At 44.2% G+C, this 24130-nt stretch overlaps 1 protein-coding gene and 1 non-coding gene across 3 annotated transcripts; one reads left to right on the top strand and one right to left on the bottom strand.

Moving 5' to 3' along the window:
- Positions 1–257: 257 nt before the first annotated feature.
- On the bottom strand, positions 258–23723 carry hrh2b (histamine receptor H2b). Of its 2 annotated transcripts, none has more exons than XM_029701053.1 (4): positions 23598–23723; positions 2081–2992; positions 1431–1921; positions 258–1068 (listed from the first exon to the last, which is right to left on the bottom strand). In XM_029701053.1, the coding sequence occupies exons 2-4, from the start codon at positions 2699–2701 to the stop codon at positions 936–938; spliced, it is 1245 nt and encodes a 414-aa protein (XP_029556913.1). In that variant the 5' UTR covers positions 2702–2992; positions 23598–23723; the 3' UTR covers positions 258–935. The 2 variants fall into 2 exon arrangements, with proteins under 2 accessions (XP_029556913.1, XP_029556914.1); XM_029701054.1 differs by having other exon boundaries at positions 985–1141.
- On the top strand, positions 10351–10403 carry LOC115155105 (U7 small nuclear RNA). Its single transcript, XR_003867999.1, has one exon. It is a non-coding gene; the product is annotated as a U7 small nuclear RNA (small nuclear RNA).
- Positions 23724–24130: the final 407 nt, after the last annotated feature.

Genomic DNA, 24130 nt, shown 5'->3' with positions numbered 1-24130 from the left:
TGTTTAATCTCAGACGTGTCCGATGGAGGTCAGGATGTCCCTAACTCAGAGAGAAGCATGGAGAGAAGCGTGGAGCTGAGGAGTCTCCTTGGAGCTCAGACAACTTCTCCCTGGAGGTCATCAGCTGTCTTGACCTTCAGTAATCCCAATGGTAGTTCACTACTACTACAGATTTTAAAAAAAACATAACAAGAGGAAACAATATCCTCACATAAAGGTATGATGATCAATTTTTAGATTGGAACTTTATTTATTGCTTTGCAGTTAACAATAACCTGGACATATTAGGTCATTATAATTGGTAATATGTACATGTATAATACATAATAGATAAACATATGTCTGTAACAACAATTTGTACAAACAGATACTGATACAATTGATTTTGTCACCTCTTCTTGTGAAGGTGAGTGTGATGACACATTTGGTCGCTAGAGGGCAGGGACATGTCATTTATAGAAGGCATTGCAGACAAAGTACATTGTTTGCAAGTGTCTGAGTGTGAATGAGAGTATTTGATTGTGCGGGGACTTTTTGATAAATGTCATTCACATATATTATGAACTATTGTATGTACAATATGAGGTCACATGGTCAGACAGAAACAAAGTCTACAAATCCAGTGGACAAATTACACTACATTCTGATAAACAGCCAACAGTAAAGTCTCATGGTGTGAATGTCACATGCCATATAATGGCAGCACAGGTGAGTGTATCTTGGCAGCACATGTGAAAGTGGGGGTTGTTGAGTTGATGTGAGCTAATAATTGTCAAACAGTAGGTCAGTTATTTCTACTGGGTCACAGATTGGGCTGTCGGCTGCGGCAGGAAACAGTTATGTTAATCTGAGGACCAAGATGTCACGACACCAAAAGGTTTAGAAACCACTGACGTGAGGGAACTACATCAACTGGCTGTTGATGCAGGGGTACATTATTTAAAGGTGGACAGGTATCCCATATGTAGCCGGGATGCCTGGATGACACATCCAGATGTCCTTGTATCCCCTCCGCCAACCTCCTGGAAGCCATCCAACATACTGTAGCTCTGACTGGACATTCTGTACCTTTTACGGATGAACACACATATACATTCAAGTAAATCCAGCCAGGTTAGTCACTGATTCACCACCAGTGGGTCTGCAACAGAGAGGATCACCAAAACATTTAACTGCCTATGTCTCCATCAGGTAGCTAGGAAATCAGCATGGACACAGCTATTTAGACAGTTAATATTGACTCGGCTATGTTCTCTTTATCTTCTTGGTATGGGTTTGTTCTCCTTTGTTTTATAAGCAGGTGGTAGATAACGTATCAGCCATTTTATATCATACTGTACTAGCTACTGCACAACTGTCTCTCTCATTCACCTTTATAAAGTGTCCTGTATGTGTTACCTAGTCCCTATCCAGTGTATATTGTATTTTACCAGGTCTGGTCAGCAATGTTGCTGCCATTGGTCTTCTGAGGGGTGAGGCTCTTTCCCTCTGGCTGATTGTCTTTAGGGAGGGTGTGTGTGTGGCCATTGGTCAGATGAGTGTCTCTGTGTTCGCTAGAGAGGGGCACTCGTTTCTGACATGACAGGCAGATAGTTGTGGACATGTGTCTCCACCTCGGCCCCCTGCAGCACAGCAGCTCCCCATAGGCCCTGCGGAAGTCCCTATTCAAGGCCGGGTACAGGATGGGGTTGACAGCAGAGTTAAAGTAGCCCAGCCACAGCACCACAGAGTGGGCAGTAGTAGGGGGGTTAGTCTCTGCCCCGATGCCCATGCAGGTAAAGAAGGTGTAATAGGGGAACCAGCAGATAATGAAGGCCCCCAGAACTGCTGCTAGAGTCACCGTGGCCTTGTGCTCCCGTGCTGTGGCCGCCGCTGATGCTGTGGGGGCGAATGAGGGTGTGGCAGCTCGGATACGCCGTACCTGAATGGATGGATAAAGACAGGTTAAAGAGAAAGAGGGTCAGCAGATGGATGACTGGAAGGATGACATTAATAAATGGATGGAACTATAATAGCTACTACTAATTATTCCAGTAATGATACTACCACACAACAAATAAATATAAGGAAGAAAATGAACCTGTTTGCGTGCTATCTGAAAGATGCAGTGGTACATCCCGCACATGACCAGTAGTGGGAGGTAGAAGGTGCCAAAGGCATCTAGGAGCACGTAGTTGTTATGCCACTCAAAGCGGCAGGTGCGTCCCTCCTCCACCTTGTCCCAAACGCCCCAGTCCAGGTTCTGTATCCTGAAGTCAGCCGTGTTCCAGCCCAGGTGGATGGGGAGGAAGGACATGGCCAGGGAAGTGACCCAGATGGTGGTGATGGCCAGGGCTACTCGGGGAGGGGTGACCCTGCGGGGGTAGCAGAGTGGGGCTGAGATGGCCAGGTAACGGTCCACACTGATGGCCAGCAGAGTCAGGATGGAGGCCGTACAAAACATCACATCCAGAGACACATAGATGTTACATAGGGTGCCCCCCAGGGGCCAGTGTCCACTCCGCAGCTCCAGGGTGGCAGAGAAGGGCAGCACCAGCAGGCCCAGCAACAGATCCGTCACAGCTAGTGACACAACAAAGCAGTTAGCAATGCGGCGCAGGCGGCGGCTGAGCCCCACTGCCAAACACACCAGCACGTTCCCGCCGATGGTCACCACGATGAAGGACACCAGAAACAGCCAACGGAGTGCCGTGGAGATCATGGTGTCCCTACCCCTGCACTAGGTCACAAGATCCAGCCCTGCCTCCACATTAGACCTACTGCTTCTGTCAGGTTATCTGCTCCTGCAGGCAGGACTACAGACAGGACTACTGCATAGAATCCAGCCCTCTGCTTAACAAGCTTGTTGAGGACTTGGTATAATGACAGGGTCCTGTCAATTCAGCTGTCAGTCTCCATCAGATTAATGAGGGCTTCACACTGTAGGGGGATGCTGTATTGCAGCCATCTCTTTTTTCATAATTTCACAGAAGATGTCCTCTTTGAAGCTGCCCTGGTGTACAAAAACAAAACAATGGCCATTGGGCTATGCTATGATGATATTTCAACATGATAGTGCATTAGTAGACTGATGTTAAGTGGTATGAGGTTAACTGACTTGCCTAGTTAAATAAAGGTACATTTTTATTTATTTTTTATGTATGAAAATTCACGTCTCTTAGACTAGAAAACTGAACCAATGGCCCTTTGGTGTCTCATATACAGTACATGGTTGAAATATCAAAGGTCGTCCTTCACTTCATTTAATCATTGTTTACTTTCATGATGGTAATTCAATTGCACATCATGTGAAGGAGAACTGTTAATGAATGCACTTGCTTCAGATGCAGTGTGGTGCTGTTTGTTCTGGAAGAACACCAGAACATTCCGCCAGCATTAGCTTGAAGCTTAGCTAAAGTCTATCTGCAGGCCTTTTGAGTACCCAGCTTACATATTGTACCCAGAACCCAGGAGTCAAAGATGACCTAAAGGCCTACTCAAAATGTGCATTTAAAATCTAACATTGAATATTAGGAAATGGCCACCAGACAAGGCATTGTTTTAAACCATGTTGAGACATAATTAGCACTTTTTGGAGGCCACATCACATTTGGGCTCTGACATTAGCTTGGACTTGTCCAAGGTACTGAAAATGTCCAGACTAGCTCAATGGAGACAGTCTCCTGTTTACAACCAGTGACAGTTCTGTTGTTCCCACTAGCTGCCCTCCCTCTACAACTTCCTAACCCAGGTGAAGTACTGTAGCTAGTGTTCCCATTACAGACAGATGAAACCTGGCCTGAACAGGGCTGATTGATCCAATAGTCATTAAGGATGGATGACACTGGCATAGGGGAGCTACGAAAGCTCCCAGTTGATGCGATTATACTGTGCTATCTAAACGGCAATCAAATTACAGAGGCATGAGGCGCTACGCAGGCAACATCCACAGCAGGCAGCCAGCCCAGTCAGCACAGGCCAAACATCCAGTACTTTTCTCACAATATCATGAATTAACCATAGTCTGAATATAAGGAAATATTGACTGTAATTTAGAGAGGATATGCACAGGCAATCAGGAGTGAGCCAGGATAGAGATCTTTGTTGAGGGCCGACGATGCACTCATATCTAGTAATGGTGAAGTGGGCCTGGATAAATGCCTCAATAACAGAGCACTACCCTTCAATGGGACCTGATGAAGAGGGAGCTTGACAGGTATATCAGGTAAGACCCAAGTGCAGACTGTGTAGAAGTATAATGTTTATTGTAACAGGGGCAGGTCAAGGCAGGCAGGGTTCGTTAATCCATAGTTGTGGCACAAAGGTACGGGCGGCCAGCAGGCCCAGGGTCAGATCAGGCAGAGGTTGGTAATCCAGAATAGGGGCAAAGGTACAGGATGGCAGGCAGTCTCAGGCAGAGGTAAAAACCAGGAGGATGAGAGAAGAGAGACTGGAAAAAGCAGCAGCTGACACACAAAACGCTGGTAGGCTTGAACAAACAAGATGAACTGGGACGGACAGAAAACACAGGTATAAATTACCCAGGGGAGAGTGGGGAAGATGGGTGTGTCATGATGTTGCCCTCTGGGTTTTCTATGCACCATCCCCCGACCTCTATACTTCTGACACAAGGCTGTGTGAAGGCGGTCGTAAAATTCCAAAGGAGAATGTCCTGCCTCATGGCCCCAGTATAAAGAGACAGAGTGTTTTCATGGAGAGAACAAAGGATTCTTACAACTCACAGAATTGGAGAACCGAACGACATTTATGTTCTGGAGAAGGTATAAAAGATCGGTGAAGAATCCAGCTATGAACTGGTCTGCTTGGTACAATTTTATGATACTCATTAGAGACAATATTGCCATATTACCATACTAAGGTTTATATAATAGCCTCAGCTATGGGACTTGCATCTAAATGGTTGTATACAATGATTTAATAAGATTAAAGCTATTTGGAATATGTTGAGACGCTGGTAAGATGTTAATGTGAGAGAATTGTATTTTCTGTTTAAAGTTTTACCAAGTCATCGGCATGCCCCCATGAACAGACGAGACCTGGCGTCATGAGACAGCCTTTTTCTGCCATTCCGAATAAAACCCCCACCCAGGGTTCCTTTCAGCAGACAAGCTTACCTCAGAAGAGAGAGCTAAGGTTTGACCATGCATTCCTCTACTGAAGTTTAACCATTCCACGTGGTTAAACTTTTAGACTATCGATACCGACAGAATAATAACAAGTCTTTGATATTAATTAATAGTCTGCAGCTAGAAATTTGATATCATTGAACGCGAAGACCGATGAAACATCCATTCTATAACGACATTAATGAATGTCGCTTTGAAAGATCCATTCTAACCGAGAGAGAGAGAGAACGCGGACAAAAACTCTCCAACAGGACAAAAACTCTCCAACAAGGATCCCGACGACATACTGAGCGTAAATATATATTGAATGAGTGAGCGTTCATGTGCAAAGGATTAGCATATCAATTGTTAATATTTATCAACTCTGTAGGGTCTTCTTAGCTGACCCCCCCTTGTTTGTTTAACAAGCCGCCATGCCGGTTTAGCCCACTAGGGCACATTACTCTACCAATTCTTTGTGACGATAACTACTGTTTGTATGCTTTCTGTGAATTACTTTGTTTAGTAAATAAATGATTTTAAGACAGTTGATGTATGGATGACTTAGTGAAGACTGGGTTCGTGCAGATACAACAATTTACGATGTTTGGAATGAGACTGGACGAGGTAAAGAATACACCATTTAAACCAGAAGATAATCGGTCAGATACTATAATATAATATATAATGTTATAATATAGGAAAGTTATATTAGGAAGATTATAACTTTGTAATCTGAATATTTTCCTTGGTGCCCCGATCTCCTAGTTAATTACAGTTAAACGATGAATCAGTTTAATTGCATAATAATAATTACAGGGAGTTATTTTGATAAACATGTCTTCAGTTTAATGGTGCCCAAAGACACGACAGGTGATACCTGGAGGGGGGTGGAGACAAGCACAGGTGAAACAGATCAGGGCGTGACAAGGTATGCAAAGGCTCTAAACATTTCTATCCTGCAACTCAAAGAAAATGCAGTCCCCATGCATAACTGAAGCAGAGATGCACTGTAGAGCGGGCCGTATTAGGGTTTTTTTCAATCACATACAAGCATTTTTTGGAACAATGTTGTTAATTTTATAACAGAGTCCACAAGACTGTTTTTGCAAAACAGTAAATGGGTTTTCCAAATCTCAAAACAAATACATTCATCAAAACTATATTGATCCGTCAAAATTGCAAATACCTTCATCAAAAGAACTGCCTGCAAAAACACAACCATGCTTATCTATTGAGTACGAGAAGACGAAACAGAAAGTTAGTTTGTCTTTTTAAAATTCAAGTAGATCAATACATTTTCTTTGCAATCAGTAAATCATGCTCAAAATTGGAAGTAGATGTAGCGATGTGCACTGGGAGTCAGGAAGCAAGTTCAAGGAGTGGATCATTTAATAAATTTAACATAATACAAAACATGAACAACGCAGACAGGAAACAGAAACAATGATGCCGGGGAAGGAACCAAAGGAAGTGACATATTAAATATATACATTTTAAAAATGTGTCACGGCTGTCGAAAGGAGCAGACCAAAGTGTAGCGTGGTTGTAGTTCCACATTTTATTTAATCCGTGAAACTTTGCAATACATAAATAACTGAAATGACAAACAACAAACCGTGACGCAGAGAGAAACAAACACTACTCAAATTATATTAACCCACAAAAACCCAGGAAGAAAAATCCCTACTTAAATATGATCTCCAATTAGAGACAACAAGGATCAGCTGCCTCCAATTGGAGGTCAACCCAAAAAACAACATAGAAATACAAAACTAGAACTAAACATAGATATAGAAAACATAGAACAAAACACAAAACACCCCCTGACCTACTCTACCATAGAAAATAACCTCTTACTATGGTCAGGAAATGACAGTACCCCCCCCCCAAAGGTGCAGACTCCGAATGCTCCTAAACAAAAACAAACAAAAACAAAAGGGAGGGTAGGGTGGGCAACTCCTGTTTATGGCAGCTCAAATGCAGTCCACATAACCTCCAGCAGAGGCGACGGCTCCGGTTCGGGGCGTAATCCCCGCTCCACCCGCTGATCCTTCTGCTTTATTACCACCGTACCATGGATCGAAGTCGAAAGAACTAGACTGTAGATCATCGCTGGAGACTCCGGGCTGCAGGCCATTGCTGGAGACTCCGGGCTGCAGGCCATCGCTGAAGCTTCCGGGCTGGGGAGCGTCTCAGGAGGCTCCGGGCTGGGGAGCGTCTCAGGAGGCTCCGGGCTGGGGAGCGTCGCTGGAGGCGCCGGACTGGAGACCGTCTCAGGAGGTTCTGGACTGGAGACCGTCGCTGAAGGCTCCGTGCCATGGATCATCACTACAGGTTCCGCGCCATGGATCATCACTGGAGGCTTTGTGCCATGGATCATCACTGGAGGCTCTGGGCCATGGATTATCACAGGAGGCTCCGGGCCATGGATCATCTCTACAGGCTCCGGGCCATGGATCATCCCTACAGGCTCCGGGCCATGGATCATCCCTACAGGCTCCGGGCTATGGATCATCCCTACAGACTCCGGGCCATGGATTATCTCTGGAGGCTTTGTGCCATGGATCATCCCTACAGGCTTCAGACCATAGATCATCACTGGAGGCTTCTTTTGTGGAGCTGGAATAGGTCTCACCGGACTAGAGAACGTCGCTGAGAGTTCTGGACTAGGGAACGTCGCTGGAGGCCGGGTGCACGGAGCAGACACAGGGTATATGGGCCGTGGAGGCGCACTGGAGGTCGGGAGCTTATGGCTGGCACAACCCGTCCTGGCTGGATAACCTCCGTAGCCCAACAAGCACAAGGCGTTGTGACAGGTTGCACAGGTTTGTGTTGGCGAACTGGGGGGTACCATGCGTAGAGCTGGCGCAGGATAACCTGGGCCGAGAAGACGCCCCGGAGACCAGGAACGCTGAGCAGGCATACTCCTTCCTGGCTGAATGCCAACTCTAGCATAGCACCTGTAAGGAGCTTGCACCGAGCTCACCGGGCTGTCGCTGCGCACTGGCGACACAGTGTGCATCTCCGCATAACATGGTGCTTGCTCGATCACTCGCCCCCCAAGGTAAGCATGGGGAGTTGGCTCAGGTCTCCAACCTGATTCTGCCAACCTCCACGTGTGCCCCCCCCAAAAAAATTTGGGGGGCTGCCTCTTGTGCTTGCCTTATTGCCGGGCTAGTTTCTACTCTCGTCGCCACTCTGCTCTCGCTGCCTCCACCTGTTCCCATGGGAGGCGATCCCATCCAGCCTGGATCTCCTCCTATGTCCAGGATCCCTTGCCGTCCAGAACTTCCTCCCAGGTCCATTCCTTTCCACGCTGCTTGGTCCTTTTGTGGTGGGTTATTCTGTCACGGCTGTCGAAAGGAGCAGACCAAAGTGCAGCGTGGTTGTTGTTCCACATTTTATTTAATCCGTGAAACTTTGCAATACATAAATAACTGAACTGACAAAACAACAAACCGTGATGCAGAGAGAAACAAACACTACTCAAAATATAATAACCCACAAAAACTCAGGAAGAAAAACCCCTACTTAAATATGATCTCCAATTAGAGACAACGAGGACCAGCTGCTTCCAATTGGAGATCAACCCCAAAAAACCCAACATAGAAATAGAAAACTAGAACTAAACATAGATATAGAAAACATAGAACAAAACACAAAACACCCCTGTCACGCCCTGACCTACTCTACCATAGAAAATAACCTCTTACTATGGTCAGGACGTGACAAAATGTATTTTACCTTTATTTAACTAGGCAAGTCAGTTAAGAACAAATTCTTATTTTCAATGACGGCCTACAAGGGAACAGTGGGTTAACTGCCTTGTTCAGGGGCAGAACAACAGATTTTTACCTTGTCAGCTTGGGGATTCGATCTTGCAACCTTTCGGTTACTAGTCCAATGCTCTAACCACTAGGCTACCTGCTGCCCCAGCAGCCTCGACGTGCTCCCCTGCCAGGGCAGGTAATCAAGGAGGTGATGGAGTCCAGGTGAGTGTCATTATGCGCTGATACGAGCGTATCGATGGTGACAAATATGCGCCATAACGAGCAGCCTGGTGAGCTAGAGGTCTGAGAGGGAGCACACGTGACAGTAGAACTATCCAAAGGTGCAGAATTATGGACAATTACTCTCTTTTTTATTTATATTTCACCAAACACTTTCATACACATCAAATCAAATATTCTTCCTGATTATAAATACATAACAATGAGAATACAAATAAGCACATTGTGTGTAGTATTCATTCATCAATATCATCACAATCCAAATCCATGTATTCAATACATAGGCTGGTTTGCTCATAGTTTTGTAGACTTTCCATTGGTGCACATAAACACAATCCACAATAGAGATAAGGAAAGATGAATACAGTGTAGGAACACAACTGATATGAATGTGTAGGCCTCAATCCACACCAAAGCAAAGCTTTAAAATGGAAGGTCACAATGTTGGAGACACACACAAAGCGCATGCATGTACACACACACTCACAGAGAACACGGAAACATGCAGAACACAAAGTATAACGACGGACAGTAAATGTGTAAGCTAAATGGCTTCACACTTCTCCTTAGGTAACATGAAGGGTCTAGACCATTCATAAAATGTTCTTGAAATTGTGTCATTCTGTTTTCTTTCTTGCATAATATCATCCGTATGAGTTTGTGAACGACTTTGACTGCAGTCCCACATGAAAAAATACTACAGTTTACTGTAGAATACTGTAGCCAACTGTAGTATACTGTAGAATACTATACTACACAATGTAGTGTCTCTCGATCGTGTGTAGTAATTACTATAGAATATTGTAGTATACTGTAGAATACAGCCATGAGATGTAAATATCCTACAGTCTGCAAAAACACTACTGTTTAACTATAGTAATACTTGAGTATTTAGTTTGCATATACCCAGCCCATATCCCCTTTTGTACCACCCATAAGTGAGAAACCTACATGCCAAGTATAGACCATATATTGTGTTGACTACAGGTCATAGAAAAGAGCAGAAGCACTATTTGTTCAGACCCCATTACCTACCTACCTTTTTTTAACTAGGCAAGTCAGTTAAGAACAAATTCTGATTTACAATGATGGCCTAGGACAGCCTTGTTCAGGGGCAGAACGACAGATTTTTACCTTGTCAGCTCGGGGAGTCGATCTAGCAACCTTTCTGGCCCAACACTCTAACCACTAGGCTACCTGCCGCCCCTACCTACCTACCTACAGGTTATGGAAAATGTGCTCTTTTAGTATTTGCCAAGTAGGTTTCCTCAAGGAGAAAGCCCTCCTCTTCTACGTAAAAGATAATAAAAGAAAACACTATAGTAAATACTACAGTATAATGTCCACAAAAACACAACAGTAAATACTACAGTATACTGTACTACAGTAACTACTATAGAATATATTACAGTGTATTAACTACAGTAATACTACAGTATTTATACAATAGTAAACTGTAAATACTATAGTCTATTACGGTAATATCTACAAAAACTCTATAGGAAAAAATACAGTATACCGCAGTCTGCAAAACAAATACAGTCCACAAAAACACTACAGTTTTTAACTATACTATTTTTTCATGTGGGAGTGGTATAAACAAAAATCTATTCAGTGGAAATGCCAACATTTTCCATTAACTTTAATTTGACAAAAACAGTCCTCCATAGTCTAGACATGGCATTAACACCCGCAGACATTTTCAGTAGGCTTTGACAAGAGACACTTTTATACTGTTAGGGGCAATTATTTCTTAACCTAAGGTCGATGTCCGCACCCCACTGAAATCTAATTAGCACAATTAAAAAAATCCCCATAAAAATCAGCTTTGCACACTCTTGGAATTCTCTCAACCAGCTTCACCTAGAATGCTTTTCCAACAGTCTTGACGGAGTTCCCACATGTGCTGAGCACTTGTTGAGAGAATGCCAAGAGTGTGCAAAGCTGTCATCAAGGCAAAGGGTGCCTACTTCGAAGAATCTCAAATATAAAATATATTTAGATTTGTTTAACACTTTTTTGGTTACTACATGATTCCATATGTGTTATTTCATAGTTTTGATATCTTCACTATTATTCTACACTGTAGAAAATAGTAAAAAGCAAGAAAAAACCTTTGAATGAGTAGGTGTGTACTGTTTTTCTCTAGGATGCCCCCAGCCCTCACAATACTCGTCTGAAGGTACCCCGGGACCAGTAGAAAAGATGAATATATAGGATAGACACTTCAAAACAAACGTCCTTTAGATTTGTTTTTGGGGGGACTATCTATTGTTCCATGTAGTGAATCAGTTTATCAATTAAATCATTTTTATATAAAAATTCTAAATCAAATAGCAAATTATCCTCTGTATAACCTTCTTAAAACAAGAGGGAGATAAAGGGAGATGGGGGAGAGAGAGAATGAAAGGAAGAGGGGGAGAGAGAGAAGGAAAGGGAGACGGGGAGAGAGAGAAGGAAAGGGAGACGGGGGAGATAGTGTGTTTGTGAGAGACCAAGAGAATGAGAGAGATAATGTAAATGTATACCCTGCAATACAGACAATGATTTACACCAACGACAGTGGAAAAGTGGTATCGAAATTGATTATCATAATGGCCTCACTGTATAAGAACATTATAAATGTCTCACTTGCGTTCTGCCCTTTGGAACAACCAAGTGAAACAAAGTCAATATAGATTCCTCTGTGGTGTCTTGTCCGTTTCCATGGAGACTTTAATAGCCATGAGTGGCAAGTCTGTGATCTCCCTGGTGATTTCAACAGACAGTGTTGTCTTCATGCCCACCTGAGCAGGGTTCTGGGTACAGTCAGGGAGGGGACAAAGATAACAGAGTGTTGTTGACTAAAGTGGTTTGGTTAGACTGTTGAACCAACTCATGAGCTGTCATCTCTACCTTTACATTTCGCCCACGCTGCACACATGGAACTACAGTTCTTAGGCAGTCATGATAGCTCAAGAAAATGACTTTGTCACAGTATTTCAGCAGTGACGCAATCACGTGTGACACTGTCCTATTCTATTTACCAGCTCAGAAGTACTATTACGACTACTGAGGGGCTCATGTGGCGGGACCCTTCGTCAAATATTTCTACTGACAGACCTGGTTAGTATGACTTGGTAAGTCAACTTGAGCCAATAGATGTCATGTATCCCTCAATATAGTGTATTACTTTTTTATTCAGTTTTGAGGGAAGAGAATTGAATTGATCTTGGGGAATCCACCTGTTTACGTTTATCAGCAAAGGTCAGCTGAGTGAGTGGCGTCTGGTCACCCTAAGTGCATGTACTCCACTCTACAGCACTCAAGATCAATGGTAGATAGACAACAGAACAGATGGGCTATTATTTAAAAAAAGGTGAAATTGAATGGTCATCTTGCCAAGGAATGAGCCACCCCGCATGGCTGCCAATGTGATAAGGGTGCAACCAGAGCCAACGTGGATGTCGGTTACTCATGTGCAGGACATAAAGTGTTCAGAAAATCATTCTGGACTTCACTAATTTGGAGGGAAGGCGTGTTTTTGGAGAGACACGGAAGGAGATAGACCAAATTCATTTACATGCATACTTTGGGGTTCTTATCCTTGCTTGTGTTTTCAGATCCAATGGGGAATCCTCAGAATCCCTGTGGGATGCAGAAACTGGTAGAGAACATTTCTGTGTAACAATGTCTCTGGAAAACTTCCATATTATTTCCAGGATTTTCCCCTTCGATAACAGAGACAGCAGACCAGCTCGGTGGCAGAGAGACCAACTAGCTGCAATCAGGTCAGTGTGGGACAAGTTGGTGGGCCACCTTCCCCTGTTTTACAACCCTGGTCCCAATGTTACTGTTGATGAGCAGCTTATGCCATTTAGGGGCTGCTGCCCCTTCAGGCGATACATACCGTCTAAACCCACAAAAAATGGAATCAAGATCTGGGCTGACTGTGTTGCTTCTTCATCATATGAGTGGAACTTGCAAGTGTTTACAGGGAAGCCAGGTGGAGGAGCCCCTGAGAAGGACCAAGGGATATGGGTTTTCCTGGACGTGACACAGGGACTCCGTGTCCACAACATCACATGCAATAACTTTTTTACTTCACACAAGCTGGGACAGGAGCTCCTCAAGAGGAAACTGACGATGGTAGGAACAGTATGAAAACAAGCCAGAGCTCCAACCTCAGCTGTTGAATACATGGAACAGGCCTATCAATTCCTCTAAGTTTGTGTTCGTGGCCGACACATCCCTAGTGTCCTGCATTCCAAAGAAAGGCAAAAATGTGGCAATCATGAGCACGCTGCATAGGGATGGGAGAATCTGTGGCCAGGAACATCAAAAAACAGAAATCATAATGGATTACAATGTGGACAATTTAGTGGACAATTTAGTGGACAATTTGTGGACAATTTAGACAACCTGGTGACTGGCCACAGCTGCAAAAGAAGAACCCTATGCTGGCCACGTGATATTCTTCAACATCCTGGACATCTCGGTGTACAACGCGTGTGTCATCTGGATGCTGTTGAACCCAGATTGGAACAGAGGGAAGCTCCAGAGAAGACGGCTCTTTCTCGAGAACCTGGGCAAGGCATTGGTAAGACCTCAAATCCAGAGGAGGAAACATATCCCAAGGACCCCAGCTTTTGCAGCCACCGTGAGGAGGATTCAGGAGGAGGATGCTGGTGCCCCATCCGCCCGACCCACATAGCCAACAACTCAGTCCCTCATCTGGGGTGTAGACCCACCTTAATTTGTATTAAATGGGGCTCATTTATCATTTCCATAAAATACTGTTAGTAAAATTTGTCCTTCCAATTTGTTCTGTTCAAAGCAATACATGTCAGTAGTGATGAAAACCTTGTTAACTTTATATTTGTTCAAGATAAACATGATTTTTTCCACCCATGTCTTGATCATAATTGATTATAATCGGAACTAGAAGCACAAGCATTTCACTACACTCACAATAACATCTGCTAACCATGTGTATGTGACCAATACAACTTGATTTGACTTGAACATTTTATTGATAAATGTGATCTAACAGAGGTAAATGGCAAATATTAACCATGTATGCTGTCTATAATACTGTCACCATCGTTACGCGCACCTGCGTGCCGTCAGACTCACCTGGACTCCATCACTTCCTTGATTACCTGCCCTATATGTGTCACTCACTTTGGTTCCTTCCTCAGGCGTCATTGTTTCTGTTTCAGTTTCCTGTCTGCATGTTATTTGAGGTTCTTGTTTTGTATTATGTTCCGTTTATTTTAAAACACTCACTCCCTGAACTTGCTTCCCGACTCTCAGCGTACATGGTTGCAAAGAATGGACAACACCCAATGGACTTTCGGCCAACTTGACAAAACAGTAGGAAGCATTGGAGTCAACACGGGCCAGCATCCCTTGGGAATGCTTTCGACACCTTGCAGAATCCATGCCCCAATGCACTGAGGCTGTTCTGAGGGCAAAAGGGTGGGTGCAACTCAGTATTAGGAAGGTGGTCTTAATGTTTTCTACGCTCAGTGTATAATCACGCAATTCCACAAACATAAAGTTCAAATGCAGAGACTGAGATTACTGAGTGCTTTTGAACAAAACAGCAATGCCAAGTGGTAGGCCTAGTAGACAAAATATCAGATCTGTAAGGCATGACACAATTTATATTTAGGCTAGTTACATTAATAGTAAATATATGCCGTAAACAAAGGGCGAATGGAGATCCAAATAACCAAAACATAGCCTAAAGCTTATTACAGTGAGATGCGGACATGCACAGCTGTCTTGCCAAATAAATAGGCCTTTACAGGCCTGTTTCAAAAATAGAAATGAATTCCGCTTGCTCACGAGTTCAGCAATATGTTGTGATATGTCACAATACACTTCTGTGAATCAAATTTGACCCACATAATCAATTAAGCAATGACAACCTACCATAAACACGTTTCTAATAAGTGCAGTTCCATTTACAACCACAAAAACTAATAGGCTACCAAGAAAACCATAATATCATCATTTCAGTGATGAAACATACCCATATGTAGCAATAGCCAGGGGCGTAATTTGTGTTCTTGCATTGGACTTATATTGAATTCTGAATTCTATATCACACTATACCACAAACATAAAAGTAAAAAAAATGTTTTTGACCAAGAAGTGACAGGTTCAATGGCACAAAATCTCGTTGTGCTCTATCAGCACCATGGGCAGTTCCCTACATACAGGAAATCACATGTATTTGTCGGCTATTGTGGACTTTATTGAGTTCCTTATTTAGATGGTACGCTGATTATCGACACAATGACTGCTTGTTCTGTCATATAAACTGAAATTGTCACGCCCTGATATGTTTCACCTGTCTTTGTGATTGTCTCCACCCCCCTCCAGGTGTCGCTCATCTTCCCCATTACCCCCTGTGTATTTATACCTGTGTTCTCTGTTTGTCTGCTGTCAGTTCGTCTTGTTTGTCAAGCTTACCAGCATTTGTCCTGTCAGCTCCTGTCTTTTCCCATCCTCTCTTTTTCACACCCTCCTGGTTTTTGACCCTTGCCTGTCCTTACCCTGAACCCGCCAGCCTGACCACTCTGCCTGACCCTGAGCCTGCCTGCCGTCTTGTACCTTTGCCTCTGTTGCTGTAATAAACGGTACTTCGACACGGTCTGCATCTGGGTCTTACCTTGTCCTTATAGGAATTAGGCGAACTATTCGAATTTTAGTAACCAGGAACAGGCAGAGTGATTTCAGCGTATGGCACCTTTAAGTAACCTTCTGTCTTATGTAACCATACCAAACGTAACATATCATACTCATTTGAGTTTCCCGGATTTATGTTTATAGTGGCTTGCGAAAGTATTCACCTCCCTTGGCATTTTTCTTTATCTGTTGCCTTACAACCTGGAATTAAAATAGATTTTGGGGGGTTTGTATTATTTGATTTACACAACATCCCACTTTGAAGATGCAAAATATTTTTTATTGTGAAACAAACAAGAAATAAGACAAAACAACTGAAAACTTGAGTGTGCATAACTCTTCACTCCCCCCAAAGTCAATACTTTGAAGAGCCACCTTTACAGCTGAAAGTCTCTTGGGGTATGTCTCTATAAGCTTGGCGCATCTAGCCACTGGGATTTTTGCCCATTCTTCAAGGCAAAACAGCTCCAGCTCCTTCAAGTTGGATGGGTTCCGCTGCTGTACAGTAATATTTAAGTCATACCACAGATTCTCAATTGGATTGAGGTCTGGGCTTTGACTAGGCCATTCCAAGACATTTAAATGTTTCCCTTAAACCACTAGAGTGTTGCTTTAGCAGTATGCTTAGGGTTATTGTCCTGCTGGAAGGTGAACCTCCGTCCCCGTCTCAAATCTCTGGAAGACTGAAACAGGTTTCCCTCATGAATTTCCCTGTATTTAGCACCATCCACCATTCCTTCAATTCTGACCAGTTTCTCAGTCACTGCCGATGAAAAACATCCCCACAGCATGATGCTGCCACCACCATACTTCACTGGGGATGCTATTCTCGGGGTGATGAAGGGTGCTTATTGTTTTCTTTAAGCAGTGGCTTTTTTCTGTCCATTCTTCTGTAAAGCCCAGCTCAGTGGAATGTATGGCTTAAAGTGGTCCTATGGACAGATACTCCAATCTCTGCTGTGGAGCTTTGCAGCTCCTTCAGGGTTATCTTTGGTCTCTTTGTTGCCTTTCTGATTAATGCCCTCCTTGTCTGGTCCATGAGTTTTGGTGGGCGACCCTCTCTTGGCAGGTTTGTTGTGGTGCCATATTCTTTCAATTTTTTAATAATGAATTTAATGGTGCTCTGTGGGATGTTCAACGTTTCTGATATTTTTTTATTAACCCAACCCTGATCTGTACTTCTCCACAACTTTGTCCCCGACCGTTCGGAACAGGTGTATAATGAGATCATGTGACACTTAGATTGCACACAGGTAGACTTTATTTAACTAATTATGTGACTTCTGAAGGTAACTGGTTGCACCAGATCTTATTTAGGGGCTTCATAGCAAAGGGGATGAATACATATGCACGCACCACTTTTCAATTATTATTCTTTTTTCATTTTTGAAACAGGTTATTTTTTTAATTTCACTTCCCCAATTTGGACTATTTTGTGTATGTCCATTACATTACAAGTCCAAATATAACTCAATTTAAATGACAGGTTGTAATGCAGCAAAATAGGAAAAACGCCAAGGGGAATGAATACTTTTGCAAGGCACTGCACTTTGTTACGTCTAGTCTATGAGACCAGCCTGTCTACACATACAGCAGCGCACCTTGTCCATTGTGTTGATACGGTGCCTGTCACTCAATCTTTTAACTTTTTTGATATTTTTATATAGGGACATAAAACTAAAACTAAGGGAGCTAAAGTTTGAACTGAGGGTGCTAAACCCCATTTAGCCCCTTCGTGGTTCCGTGTCCGACTACAGACTAAAGCAAGATTTTGATAAAATCCAACTAGCTAGATTGAAACAATCTTACTTTTTCAAAGAGTTGCAGCTTCCTTGATGCTATGTGGAACTTCCTGAGAAGTCAATTACTCTGTTCCCCCGGAAATATACTTGTAAGAGATCCCTCAAATGCCAGTAGGATTAGTTGAGGTTTTCCTTGGGTGTAGCTTGCCTCTTCTGTGCTGACTGAACACATTTGTCAAAGCAGAAAATGTGTTTTCGCAGGTAGCCGTGGACGCCCCAAAAGTCAGTCCATGTTTCAGTGCAGTAAGCATAGTCAAGATAGCAAAGAGATACCACGAGGATCATTGCTGGATTTCAAGTGGGGTCCATTTGTCCTCATTGGAGCCAGAGCGGACGATTTCAATCTGCAAAAACCGGTGAGCGACACTAAACTCAGCTTCCATCAAATCTGTTTTGCTTGGTTCAAGCAGTGGTTTAACATTTTTCACATCTAGAAAGTCATGGCTCTCCGGGTCAAGGGCACACAGGGTCTCCACCAGTTGGCTGTTGCGTTCGCTAAATCGTTCTGACATTTCACCAATGACAGCATATAACGCGTTGAAAAACAGTATTTTACATTGTCTCTTTTCCTGTGTCCTGCTGGCCTACTGTACTGTCCACCTCATATTGCTGGAAATTTGTATGTACATAATATTGTCATTAGCTTGGAGCTGGTGGTGCATCAATGCCACTGGCACTGCACTGTGCCCAAATGGCTTCGTACTCGTTGAGGATTCTGTGCACCATGTTGGCTGTAAACTAATAGCTGGGGTCCGTCACCACCTTCAGCAGCCCTGTAGCCTCCATTCTTACTTTTGTGTTGTAGGAACGCAGGCTAAGCCCCCTTTAGCCCCCTCGTGGAGTCGGACTTGCGATATCACAGTTTACTTACATATTTACTTATGGCCCTGCTTTCTCCAGACATCTTGCCAAACAAAATTAAACATGCTTATTTATATTATGAATATGGGCTAAAAGTATTACATTTTAAACCATTAAACATCTCACTAAAAGCTTCAGTCATTGAAAAGTTATACTTAAACCTGAACGGGTTCTCCAGTAGATTAGTAAGAATGGCTCACCCCTTGTTAAAAAATGGCCTTTTCCCCTTTATCCACACTACAACCTCTTACTTTTGGTTAATTGAGATCGGAACCATGTTCAAAATATGTTTAAAAATGTTATTATCTTTGATAATGATATGAATGGTGGAGTTATGTCACATGTGCAGGGTACATAAACATATGGGAAGAAAAGAAGCAAATCTGGAGAGAAACATAATGGGGATGTATTCCAATCTGCTTTCTCATGTGCATGCTGAGAAAGTTGTGGTAATATTAGGTCAAACTTAAATCTAACATTTTCTAAATATTCTGTTCTGAGGACGTCCAAGACAAGGTAAAATGTAAATTGCATGAACATCAATTGAATATTTTGTTAAACCTAAAACAAATACGCTATGAACGTCGTATATGTACCCTGCACAAGTTATCTAGCGGAATAAACTAAGTTTGAGCCTATACCTGGAAACATTGAACCACTGTAGTTTACATCAATTTTAATTTCTAGTGGTAGCTAGAAAAGTTATATTTTAGCGTTTTAGTGTTTCAGTGAATTGTTAGTGAGGGAGGCCCTGCTCTCTCGCTTCCCCAGTTGTTTAGTTAATTTTCATGCCAATCTCCTTTGCATTAGCGTAGCCTCTCCTGTAGCCTATCAACTATGTGTCGGTCTATCCCTGTTCTCTCCTCTCTGCACAGGCCATACAAACGCTTCACATCGCGTGGCCGCTGCCACTCTAACCTGGTGATCCCAGCGCGCACGACCCACGTGGAGTTCCTGGTCTCCGGCAGCCTCTGGAACTGCCGGTCTGAGGCCAACAAGGCAGAGTTCATCTCAGCCTATGCTACCCTCCAGTCCCTCGACTTCTTGGCGCTGACGGAAACATGGATTATCACAGAAAACACTGCTACTCCTACTGCTCTCTCCTCGTCCGACCACGTGTTCTCGCACACCCCGAGAGCATCTGGTCAGCGGTGTGGTGGCACTGGAATCCTCATCTCTCCCAAGTGGACATTCTCTCTTTCTCCCCTGACCCATCTGTCTATCTCCTCATTTGAATTCCATGCTGTCACAATCACTAGCCCATTCAAGCTTAACATCCTTACCATTTATCGCCCTCCAGGTTCCCTTGGAGAGTTCATCAATGAGCTTGACGCCTTGATAAGTTCCTTTCCTGAGGATGGCTCACCCCTCACAGTTCTGGGTGACTTTAACCTCCCTATGTCTACCTTTGACTCATTTCTCTCTGCCTCCTTTCCACTCCTCTCCTCTTTTGACCTCACCCTCTCACCGTCCCCCCCTACTCACAAGGCAGGCAATATGCTTGACCTCATCTTCACTAGATGCTGTTCTTCTACTAATGTCACTGCAACTCCCCTCCAAGTCTCCGATCACTACCTTGTATCCTTTTCCCTCTCGCTCTCCTCCAACACTACTCACTCTGTCCCTACTCAGATGGTATTGTGCCGTCGCAACCTTCGCTCTCTCTCTCCTGCTACTCTCTCCTCTTCCATCCTATCATCTCTTCCCTCTGCTTAATCCTTCTCCAACCAATCTCCTGATTCTGCCTCCTCAACCCTCCTCTCCTCCCTTTCTGCATCCTTTGACTCTCTATGTCCCCTATCCTCCCGACCGGCTCGGTCCTCCCCTCCTGCTCCGTGGCTTGACGACTCATTGCGAGCTCACAGAACAGTGCTCCGGGCAGCTGAGCGGAAATGGAGGAAAACTAGCCTCCCTGCGGACCTGGCATCTTTTCACTCCCTCCTCTCTACATTTTCCTCCTCTGTTTCTGCTGCTAAAGCCACTTTCTACCACTCTAACTTCCAAGCATCTGCCTCTAACCCTAGGAAGCTCTTTGCCACCTTCTCCTCCCTCCTGAATCCCCCCCCTCCTCCCTCTCTGCGGATGACTTTGTCAACCATTTTGAAAAGAAGGTCGACGACATCCGATCCTCGTTTGTTAAGTCAAACGACACCGCTGGTCCTGCTCACATTGCTCTACCCTATGCTTTGACCTCTTTCTCCCCTCTCTCTCCAGATGAAATCTTGCGTCTTGTGACGGCCGGCCGCCCAACAACCTGCCCGCTTGACCCTATCCCCTCCTCTCTTCTCCAGACAATTTCCGGAGACCTTCTCCCTTACCTCACCCCGCTCATCAACTCATCCTTGACCGCTGGCTACGTCCCTTCAGTCTTCAAGAGAGCGAGAGTTGCACCCCTTCTCAAAAAACCTACACTCGATCCCTCCGATGTCAACAACTACAGACCAGTATCCCTTCTTTCTTTTCTCTCCAAAACTCTTGAACGTGCCATCCTTGGCCAGCTCTCCTGCTATCTCTCTCAGAATGACCTTCTCGATCCAAATCAGCCAGGTTTCAAGGCTGGTCATTCAACTGAGACTGCTCTTCTCTGTGTCACGGAGGCTCTCCGCACTGCTAAAGCTAACTCTCTCCTCTGCTCTCATCCTTCTAGACCTATCTGCTGCCATTGATACTGTGAACCATCAGATCCTCCTCTCCACCCTCTCTGAGTTGGGTATCTCCGGCGCGGCTCACTCTTGGATTGCGTCCTACCTGACAGGTCGCTCCTACCAGGTGGCGTGGCGAGAATCCGTCTCCGCACCACGTGCTCTCACCACTGGTGTCCCCCAGGGCTCAGTTCTAGGCCCTCTCCTATTCTCGCTATACACCAAGTCACTTGGCTCTGTCATATCCTCACATGGTCTCTCCTATCATTGCTACGCAGACGACACACAATTCATCTTCTCCTTTCCCCCTTCTGATAACCAGGTGGCGAATCGCATCTCTGCATGTCTGGCAGACATATAAGTGTGGATGACGGATCACTACCTCAAGCTGAACCTCGGTAAGACAGAGCTGCTCTTCCTCCCGGGGAAGGACTGCCCTTTCCATGATCTCGCCATCACGGTGGACAACTCCATTGTGTCCTCCTCCCAGAGTGCTAAGAGCCTCGCTGTGACCCTGGACAACACCCTGTCGTTCTCCGCTAACATCAAGGCGGTGACCCGATCCTGTAGGTTCATGCTATACAACATTCGCAGAGTACGACCCTGCCTTACACAGGAAGCGGCGCAGGTCCTAATCCAGGCACTTGTCATCTCCCGTCTGGATTACTGCAACTCCCTGTTGGCGGGGCTCCCTGCCTGTGCCATTAAACCCCAACAACTCATCTAGAACGCCGCAGCCCGTCTGGTGTTCAACCTTCCCAAGTTCTCTCACGTCACCCCGATCCTCCGCACACTCCATTGGCTTCCAGTTGAAGCTCGCATCTGCTACAAGACCATGGTGCTTGCCTACGGGGCTGTGAGGGGAACGGCACCTCCGTACCTTCAGGCTATGATCAGGCCCTACACCCAAACAAGGGCACTGCGTTCATCCACCTCTGGCCTGCTGGCCCCCCTACCTCAGTTCCCGCTCAGCCCAGTCAAAACTGTTCGCTGCCCTGGCACCCCAATGGTGGAACAAGCTCCCTCACGACGCCAGGACAGCGGAGTCAATCACCACCTTCCGTAGACACCTGAAACCCCACCTCTTTAAGGAATACCTGGGATAGGATTAAGTAATCCTTCTAACCCCCCCTACCCTCCCCCACAAAAAAATATACAGATGTACTATTGTAAAGTGGTTGTTCCATTGGATATCATAAGGTGAATGCACCAATTTGAAAGTCGCTCTGGATAAGAGCGTCTGCTAAATGACGTAAATGTAATGTAAATGTTGTTGCTCCTCGATGTTTCCACTTCTACAATAGCAGCACTTACAGTTGACTGGGGCCGCTCTAGCAGGGCAGAAATGTTATGAACGGATGTGTTGGAAAGGTGGCACCCTATGACAGGACCAAGTTGAAAGTCACTGAGCTCTTCAGTAAGGTTATTCTATTGCCAATGTTTGTCTATGGAGATTGCATGGCTGTGTTTGATTGTATACAACTGTCATTAACGGGTGTGGCTGAAATAGTTGAATCCACTAATTTGAAGGGGTGTCCAAATACTTTTTTATTTACCATTGATCAGCATATGAATTGATAAAACAGGACCATGTTTGAAAACACAAATGGTTCTGAGCCTAATTCAATTTAACAATGGTAAGCTAACCGTTACAGAAATGAGGAATACAGACAGGCTCTATGTATCTCAGCTACTGTGTCCAACACACCACCACCTGGTGTTATGCTGGGAATCTACTGACCAAAAATGATGTTATAATGATACAAAAAAAGTGTATAGCTAGAATTAAGGATAAAGGAAATATAGTCCTGCACCACATTACTACAAGACAAAACAGCTCAGTCATGCCTGATGGTCTTGTAAGAAAAAAAGCAAAGCTTTCTTTCATTGAATAAAAAAAAAAGAAAAGCTTGAAAAAGTTAGCATATGGGATAATGGGATAATAGGTCGAAAATTGAAAAAAAAAATGGTTCGATCCTTAAGAGGATTTAACCCCACCTCTTTAAGGAATACCTGGGATAGGATAAAGTAATCCTTCTAACCCCCCCTCCCCCCTGTAGTGAAGGTATATAATGCAAACTAGCCACTTGAGAAAAGCACTCTTAAAGAACCTCTGTGATCTCCATCTTGCTAGTTACTATTTTGTGTTTTAATCAAGCGTATAAAGTAATGATGTAGGTAATGATGTAGTCAGTAGTTCCACTATGCCAAAATAGTCCATCATTGAAACCGAGTCACTGTGTTGCCTAGGGTCGGGTTTTCGAGACCATTATTTATTTACGATTGTCAGAATACAGCAAGAGACTCAGACCCCCCAGGAAACCACTTAAAGCACACACAAGGGTAATGTGGTTTACTGTTACAACGTCCTAGACTGACATCTACGCAAACTTAGAAATACACATTCACATTTACATTAGTCACGGCAAACACAACTAGTTTAAAGACAACCAAAGTGTCAAAAGCTGTTAAGTAGTTACAGAATGAGAAGCTCACCTCACACTGGCTGATGGGAGTCAGAATGACGACAGTCTTCTCGCCAAACCTAACCTTCTGCTCAGGTTATAAATGTAATTTCGGTTTCCATCTGGTGTCTACTCCCTCTCCCTCCCTATCACTCCTTCCCGCTCTCTCTCTTCCTGTCCTTTGTTTGCTCACTCCCTCCTCCTCCTCCTTTCAGTGTTCGTCATTGCCATATTTATTTGTTTATTGTTTACATCCTCCCATTCAATTGGATTATAGTTACATAAATAGGATGAGAAATGAATCACATAAAACAATTCAATGACAACTCTTCTCTCTCTTTCCCACTCTCTATTCCCTGTCGTTTCTCTCTCACACACACACACGCACGCAGGCACCCATGTACTGTACTCACATACTCATACTGTACAAACACAGCACTCTAACTGGGATTAGCGATTATTGTGCATCAACACTCCTCTACTGGTGGTAATATTTGATGGGAACTAAACATCAACCCTTATTTGTTAACTTAAAACCTGTTTGGGCTAGGGGGCAGTATTGAG

Source organism: Salmo trutta, chromosome 19 (assembly GCF_901001165.1).
Source record: "Salmo trutta chromosome 19, fSalTru1.1, whole genome shotgun sequence".
In the NCBI taxonomy this organism is placed as follows: Eukaryota; Metazoa; Chordata; class Actinopteri; order Salmoniformes; family Salmonidae; genus Salmo; species Salmo trutta.
This window is presented reverse-complemented; position numbering and strand designations above follow the sequence as displayed.